Source organism: Tachypleus tridentatus, chromosome 1 (genome assembly GCF_004210375.1).
Source record: "Tachypleus tridentatus isolate NWPU-2018 chromosome 1, ASM421037v1, whole genome shotgun sequence".
Lineage (NCBI taxonomy): Eukaryota > Metazoa > Arthropoda > Merostomata > Xiphosura > Limulidae > Tachypleus > Tachypleus tridentatus.
The window spans coordinates 175,742,569-175,751,343 of NC_134825.1; the positions used below are offsets into that span (position 1 = coordinate 175,742,569).

At 33.1% G+C, this 8,775-nt stretch overlaps 1 protein-coding gene across 1 annotated transcript in view; it reads left to right on the forward strand.

Annotated features, from left to right (window-relative positions):
• Window positions 1-7,945, forward strand: part of LOC143230729 (uncharacterized) — a 29,403-nt gene extending 21,458 nt beyond the window's left edge. Inside the window, exon 4 of the mRNA XM_076464796.1 lies at window positions 12-7,945. Coding sequence (XP_076320911.1) covers window positions 12-1,075 — 1,064 coding nt within the window. The 3' untranslated portion in view covers window positions 1,076-7,945. The remainder of the gene's footprint in view (window positions 1-11) is intronic.
• The last annotated feature ends 830 nt before the right edge of the window (window positions 7,946-8,775 follow it).

Consider the following 8,775-nt stretch of genomic DNA (forward strand, 5'->3'; position numbering starts at 1 on the left):
TTTGATTGTAGATCCAAAGTCATGCTTGAACAACACTTCTGGAAAGCCTTTAACTGGATATCATATTGTGAAACAAAAATCTATTTTTACCAAGTCAAAGAGTTACAAATTCCTAAATTCAAATAGAGTTAATGGATTGAGTAAAAAACTGTTGAGGGTAAATAACAAAAGAGCACATAAAGTTTCCTACAGTGAAGTTAAATCATGCAGTAACATTCTGTGTGAAAAAGAGTTGAAAAGAAATAACCTAAAATTAGATGTGAAGCCACAGACTGGAAAGAAACAGCACATGTGTGGAGTGTGTGGCAAACAATTTTTCAAAAATTGTTACCTAAAGATACACTTGAGGAAACACACTGGAGAAAAACCATTCAAATGCATAGTGTGTGAAAAAGAATTTGTAACACAAAGTAATTTAAAAAGACATCTGAAGATACACACTGGGGAGAAACCGTACAGTTGTGTGATTTGTGGCAAAGAATTTGGAACAAATAGTTGCCTCCAAGCACATGTGAGAATACACACTGGAGAGAAACCATACAGTTGTGTGGTCTGTAATAAAGGATTTCGAATTGTTGGTCATTTGAAAATACACGAGAGAATACATACTGGGGAGAAACCATACACTTGTGTACTATGTAATAAAAAATTCAGAAGTAAAAGTAATCTTAACAACCATAAGAAGATGCACACAAGAGAGAAATCACACAGTTGTTTAGTGTGTAGTAAAACATATGAGAATGAAAGTAAACTTAAAAGACATGAGAAGATACACAGGGGGGGGAAATGTTACAGTTGTGTTTTATGTGGCAAAGAATACGGAAGAAGCAGTCATCTTAAAACTCACCAGAGGACACATACAGGAGAGAAACCTTATAGTTGTTTAGTTTGTGAGAAAAAATTTGCAAGAAATAGTTTTCTTATTGTTCACCAAAGGATACACACTGGAGAGAAACCATATTCTTGTTTAGTGTGTGATACAAAATTTAGGACAAAATGTCATCTTAACAGACATGAGAAGGTACATAATGGAGAGAAACCATACAGTTGTTTAGCATGTGAAAACAATTTGTAACAAATTCCTATTTACCAAAACGTGAAGATATACAGTGAAAAGAAACCATATAGTTGTATAGGGTGTGATGAATGTTTTAAAACAAACAGTGATTTGAAAAATATGAGATTGTATACACAGACACTCACTGAGTTGTTTGGTGTGTGTGGAAAATTTAAGAATCAGTAAACTAGAAGATTTGATTATACATTATGCAAATGAATTTGGACATAGTTATTGTCTTAAAAATGTACACAGTTGAAGGAAAATTGTAAATATCAGAAGCACAGCTGGATATTTGATCCATAACATGCAAGCACCAATCACACCAAGTACTGTCATAAAAACTACTTAATATTTCCAGTTATTACTGTTTTTTATTACTCAAACAATCTAAATAATCATTACCACTAAATTTGCATGCCCTGCAAGGTTATCTATTACTAATTCCAATAATGATCATTATAGTTCAGCTCATGTAGGTAGCTATTCTCATTCAGTTCTGTATCTGCAAAAAAACATTTGTGGCTTTATTTCATTGGGAGATTTATTGTACAATCAGTTAACCTTCATTGGGCCTCAACTCAAGTTTGAGGGCTAACACAATTTGCTATCTTTGGAAAGAAAAGACATACTGTTATGGATTTTGTAATTGTTAGTAGTTAGTATTCTTATCTATAGTTACTTGGTTTCCAAAATACAAGTTTTTTAGATTGGTCAATACTCACAGTAAAGTTCAGGTTCAAAATTAGGCTTAGTTGTATCCTTGTACTACATCATTTGTTTAGGCTTAATATTGATCTTTGTTATTTTAGAATTACCTGCAATTCATCTTACTGGTATATCAATCATCAGTTTAACTATATTGTTTTTCTTCCATACATCATCCATCATACATATATTCTTGTTAATACACACTTAATTTTACAAAATAATTACCATTTCATTCTTGTTATTATTTATCACTTATACTTCATATTAATTTGGTTTGTATGGGACCATGGAGCTGAGGTCCACATGTGGTTCTCCAAATAATGTACATACTTATTGTTAGTTTAGGGTTTTTATTTTAGAGCTAAGTGATGTATTATGCCCTGCTGTGTTTGATTAAGCTTAACAAGTGCCTATTATTTTTGGTTTACCTGTAGTTCTACTTGTGGGCAAATCAATAATTAGGTTAAAGATCATGTTCTTCAACACATATATATTTATTTTATTAACATTTATAATATACTGACTATTTAATTTTTGTTGTTCTTTATAATTTACACTTCTTACCATTAATTTCATTTTTAAAGGTTCCTGGGAGCTGTGGTTTATCATATACATGCCATCTCTCACTCTTGCTTGTCTTCCTCCCATAACACCAGAAATCATTTCAGATGAACCAGATTTTGGCAGTTTGCCTTCACATGATCATGACTTGCCTTCCCAGCCCTCAACTGCAAAATCTGATAAGCCTATTTCAGTTATTTTTTTTGATGTTTCATAGTATAATATTTCTACCTTCTCCAGATGTTGAACATTTTTGTCTCTGTGTTAGGAGTGGGCATTTGTGAGCTTCACCATATACAAGCTTTGGTTCTTTTTCTCTCAGCTTACTATTAGGCAGATTTTCTTCTTGATTATAATTCTTTAGAATTTCAGTCATCTGTATGGGACACATCCTCTGTCAGTCCTATCTTTTTTATCTCCTACCTAGTTTTTCAGCTTAGTCCTACCATACTGACTCTTCTAGCTGCAGTTAATGTTTACCTTACATCTCCTTTCTTAGGCATCCCACTTATATTTTAGAGATTTTCATGGTACATTTCTTTCTTTTTCCCTCCATGTTTCCATCTTCAGAACTTTCTTTCCATGTGTAACATCTTTACTTTTAGGATCTTCTAGAGTGGGACACAGCCTTTTAACTTTTGTTTACCATCCATTTCTAATAGGGACTTATGGTTGACTCTTGTATTCCACTGACCTGTTTTTAAGAGCTATTCCTGTACATTTAGCATCACATGAAGTATCTGGAATGCTATATTCTGATCTTTTTTATTGCTATTTTGTTTAATTCTGAACCATTGTTATCCTTATTCATTGTCCATATCTGGCACCTTCCCATCTTTTACCTGTCCTGTGTACATGTTTCTCATTCATCTCGTATGCTCTGTGCTGATTAAAGTTTTAGATCCATCAGTCCCACCTGAATCACTTCTTGAGTCTTCCCCAGTTTAACATGTAGTTTTTAATCACATTCAGGTGGGCTATTTCTGTAGGACTTAGAATGGTAATGAAACCCATTCTTAATTTTTCTTTCTTAGAACATTATCTTAAGTTTATTTCCCACATGATTTATTAAAATTTCTATGCTTTGCCCTTTGGACTTGTTTAGATTCCTTATATCTTTTGTTCAATAGTCTAATATTACTCAACTTCCACATTTTGAATGTTTTTTTTACCTACACCACTGCTTTGATGTTTAGCTTTGGTTAGCACCTTCTGAATGTGGGTGGCCATAACATATTCATCTACTTCTTCCACAGTCAGCATGGATGGTTGGATTTTCATGTTAAATAAGATTTCTTCTGTTACATATCTCTCATTCTCATCTACTTGGGGAATGTATTTACCTCCCCCCCCCCCTCCCCTTCATCTGTTCCCTTCTAATGCATTTGATAGCATTTTCCCTTATCTTAAAATTTGCAATATTTTCAGGAGACACTGCTTGTTAGAGTTTCTTGGATTTTACTATTAATTAAGGAACATATACAAGACCATTCTTTAAAACAACAAAAACATTTATCAGCACTGTATACATTGACACACTCATCATCACAAAATTCACAATAAACCAAAACTAAACACAATAAATCTATGTAACCACAATTTGAATCAATAACTCAAGTTAGGTATTAAATTTAACATAAAATCAAAGTAATTAATCTTTATTCATGATTAGTTTACAGGTCTGATGTAAAGAAATCATACACTGGTTGACACTTTTTCATTGTCCAAAATGTTCACTAATTTTATCTGCTTTGGATGAGCTCTTGCAAAGCTATTTTTTATTATTATATTTAAGTTTATGTTTATGTTTCTATAAATATTCAACAAGGTGAGGCCACTTAATCCGTCTTGTTTCATTGTAGAGTGTGGGTTACCTCTGAGATTTCTCAATCAACTGAGGGAATCCTCACAGTTACACATAGTGACTGGTTAGTTGCACTGACTTGGAACAAAATATATATATTTAGATAAAATAAAGAGGAGATTTTTCTGAGTGAAGCTGTCAGGGAGTTGGACAGGTCTGATTTCCAAGCATTCCATTTCTGCTGCCAGCACTCCATTTCTGTTTCATGACACGAGTGATGGAAGATCATTGACTCTTTGTACTTCAGAACCTATTTCCTTCATTCTGAGTCACTCATCAATAAAGATGGAATAAGGGAGAGACCCAGAAGAGTGTGTTGTTGAGCTTGTGAGTTTCGAGTTCACAGAGCAAATTGTCAACAAAAGGAATTTTGTGATGGAAACATTCTTAGGAACTTACTGGTTTGTTACAGCTATTAATTTGCCTTCTTTTTATATGAGTTACTGATGGTCTAACAGTACTGACTGATTTAGTAAGGCAACAGCTTCTGTGTACCAAGTGTCACCAACTTGATCAATATCACCACAACACTTTTAATGGCACAGATAACATTGTTTATCTCTGATATAGCTGTGCAAATTGTCATTATGTAAGGAAGTGCATTGTGACACACAGTAAATGACATCAGAAGTTGAAGTTGCATAATTACAAGGAACAGTTTTTGCTTTAGAAATTGACTCCAAGTTCTGAGATTTTCTGTCCTCAGCAATATTTTGCATAGTTTTGACAACAGTAATGTGTGCCAAATATGTAAATGATCGTGTCATGCAACCCAACAAGTCTTACATAAAGCAGCTAACTTTACCATTTTACCCTGAAATTCTAATGGCACATATTGACTGTCATATTCAAGCACTTGCTGGTGCTGAAGTGAATACTTGAAATATGTGTACATTTCAGTCAGGGTACCCATCACATTCCATACACACTGAAGCTGGCTTGTCTTACCTACAGCAAAACTAAACACATGTGAACTACAGTGAATGTATGGTGCATATGGACACAAGTCATTAATGATAGCACCAACTCCCTCATTTTTACCAGACATAACTCCTTCTCCATCATAACTGTGACCACATAGCTTCGATAATCTAAGCCATAACCACAAAGTTTTTTCAATAATTGTGTTAGCTAATGTAACACTATCAACATTGTCACACTCAATGAATACCATAAAACATTCCTTAGTATTTACCCCATCATCAAACATAAGCACAAATGAAATCTGTTCTTTGTTATAAACATTCATCACTTTGTCTGAAAAAATGCTAATGAAATTGTCTTTTTCACTTATATTAATTATTCATAAATAAATTTTTCACACTCACTAATGAGCTCATTCTTAATCCTTTTGGACTTTTATGCAGCATTCTTAGGACTATGCTTGAAATGTTGAGTAAGATGTTACATAAAAATCCAGAAGAGCTAGTAAATTACCAGGATTGAACTCTGGAAAGATATCTGATTCTTCAGTACCACAAAAAGCAATATTCTGTTGCCCACACAAGATAACTGTTTCTAAAATTTTCTGAAGTTTGCAACAATTCTCCTTGATACATGCCATTGTCCTGAACCTTGCTTATTGCATGTCATTGAACTACCACCGTTCCATAATGTTGACGAAAGAAGCATAGACTTGTAATGATACTCTGTTTCACAATGCTTCTTGAGGTTGGAAACACCAACCTTGTACTTTGTTACTAGAAAATTAACTAATGTTCCAGTTTGGTGGTGTTCTGACTTTGTAAAGAGTAGACACAGGAGACAAAAACCCACCATTAAGTGCTTCACTGAAAAGTCTCCAACCAGGTAGAAGGAAATTGGTGTATATCATCATATGTCTTAAATATTTTCTGTAACTTCATAATGGATGGAAGTTTATGACTTTTGCTGTACATTAGACCTATATCATGGTGTGCAGCATCCACGAAACTGGTTATCTGAGAATATGTCAAACAGAATTATGCTTGTCTGTCAGTCTTGCTTCTCTGAAGCATCAATCTTCTGGTGTTTTTGAGGATTGAAGGGTATCTGCAGTGTGCTTGCATTTCTTCACTACTATCATCAGTTGTTTTTTTTTTTAAAAAAAAAGCATAAACAGGTGACTGATTTTGATTTTTGACATTGCTAGTATATCTGAAAATAGGAATATTTACTATTATTGTTTTTGTTCAAACACATAAACATTTACACTTGCACACAAAAATATACATATCAACTAGGAAAATATATTAACTGTCAGATACCACAGCAAACAATTTAACAAGGAAACACCCTGTTACACAAACCATGTGATCATGATTGATAGGATAAGATAATTCTGCATTCAGACTATGTCCATTCAGGTCAGGTCACACCCAATTTTCTTCTCTTCTACAATGCCAAATGTACAATTCTTTGTTGGTGCATATTTGGCTAGATAATAGTAAAATTTGTTGACTGTAAAATAATACTGTCAGGTCTCTATATGTGGACCCATGTTTCAGGGCTCCAAGGACATATTTGCATACATATAAGGGGCATGTGCCCCTTAGGCCTACCCTGGATCTGAACCTGCTTATACTACATTGTCTGTGATTTTTCCTTCCTCCCTTACCTATTGGGATTGTATTTTGATTCAATTGACCTCTAATTTCTTGTCTCCTTCTAATAATAAATTCCTGGTGTCTTTGTTCCGATTAGACACCTTTCCTTTTCCCATATCAACCCTGTTGTCTGTTGAAGGTAGTTCATCTGTCACGCACTGGAACTACATCTCATATGTTGTTCTTGCATTTTTCCTTGTTGGAGTACTGTCATCTACCTGTTACCATCACTCACTGTTCAGTGAGGCTGTAATTGGGTAAGTTTTACTCTTTTTTTTTTGTTATATATTTTATTCTTCATGAGCCTGTCCCATATTTTCTAAGGATCCTGCTCTAAGTGCCATGATATTTATTATTTTTCCCTTTCAATATGCAGAAAAGTATGCTTCCTAATAAACTGAACAGTTCAACAATAATGTCGCTTTTCCACAAAGTTACTACATGTTCGTGGTTGTACAGTTAATGAGCAGCAATCCAGCAAAAGTTTCTAACTCAGCAAAGAGTAGAAATATGCAATAAACCCATCCACACATAGTCCTTGCCCATATTCCAATGGTGAATCATCTCTTAATCATGTTAGGTTTGTGTATAATCAAGATAAGTGTCACAATCACACAACAAAATATTTGGGTTGAGAAATTTTAGTATTTCATTATAAGTACACACTCGGATCTACTCGTGACTTTGTTAACTAAATAAGGAGTAACACTAAATTTATAGTTACGAGAGTTGATAGTATGAGCATCATATAGCAACTGGAATTTTGTTTATTGTGTTTGTTCATTATTATTATTAACTTTGAATTTTAGTGTTTGTAAAGTGATCATTATTTTGTAACTTTACACTGTGAGCAGACCAGGGTTTCTCCTACTTTATGTGTATCATTATAGGTCTCATTTTGTTAATCATGACAAGTTTTTGTACATGTACTTCTATCCATAGTTAAACAAGCTTGTATTTTTTACAGCTTACAGTTTCCTAGTGTATTTAGTAAGTGCATTTTGTGTATTATGTTGTAAATGATTTTATATGTGCAATGTTAAAGTGTGTACATTATTTATTTTGTATTCTATATTTGGTTTAGTTTAATTGTATTATCTTGTGTGTTATAGTTGAATATTGTTACCTGTATTGTATATTATTGTTAATATTAAAATTAACAATAGATTATGAGGAAGATACAATAGTTTCTTTTAACCTGTAATTTGTGTCAGATAAGACCATTTTATATGACTCAGCTCATTTCATAACTTGTAATTTTTCACACATTTACAATGTTTTTGTCATAGATATCACTTCTTTTTTCACACACACAATACATACAATGTTATCTGAACTGTGTGTTCACTGTCACTGACTTTGGTTGTTGTCTATCAAGTATTAGATTAACCAATCACAGAATGAATATATTTTGTATGTATCTGCTACTGACATTTCTTTTGGAAGAGCTGATACATGGCTTTATTTCTACACATCTGATGTGGTTCATATTTAGAAACACATACTTTGTATGTAACCTGAAGTGTAGCCTTGTGGTGAAAATCAGAATTTAATATACAGGTTTGACACTACCCTAGAATGATTTCTTTTTCCTCTTTTATCTATGTAAGTACTCTATTTTAAAATAAATAGTTTAATTTCAGTGGTATAAATATCAGAGTGGATGGTTTATATTGTTGTTGTCAAATAAATAAAACGAAAGTTTGAACAGTGTGTAATGTAGGTAGAGTGTTACAAAAGTCTCTGCATTTCTATTGGAAAACCCAGCAAAAAATGAAAAATGGAACTTTTCCTTACATTTACAACTTATTCCTCTTACTTTATGACACGTATTGAACTTTTTTTAGATATCAAATTAAATGTGTGACCCAGTAACAGCAGATTTATTCATGCTGTAATAGTTGCTGGAACAGTTGGTCAAGTAATTTGAGATAATCAATAGCCTATTAGCACGGATTATATAAATTGGTTTTTATACTAATCAATAAATTGAAATT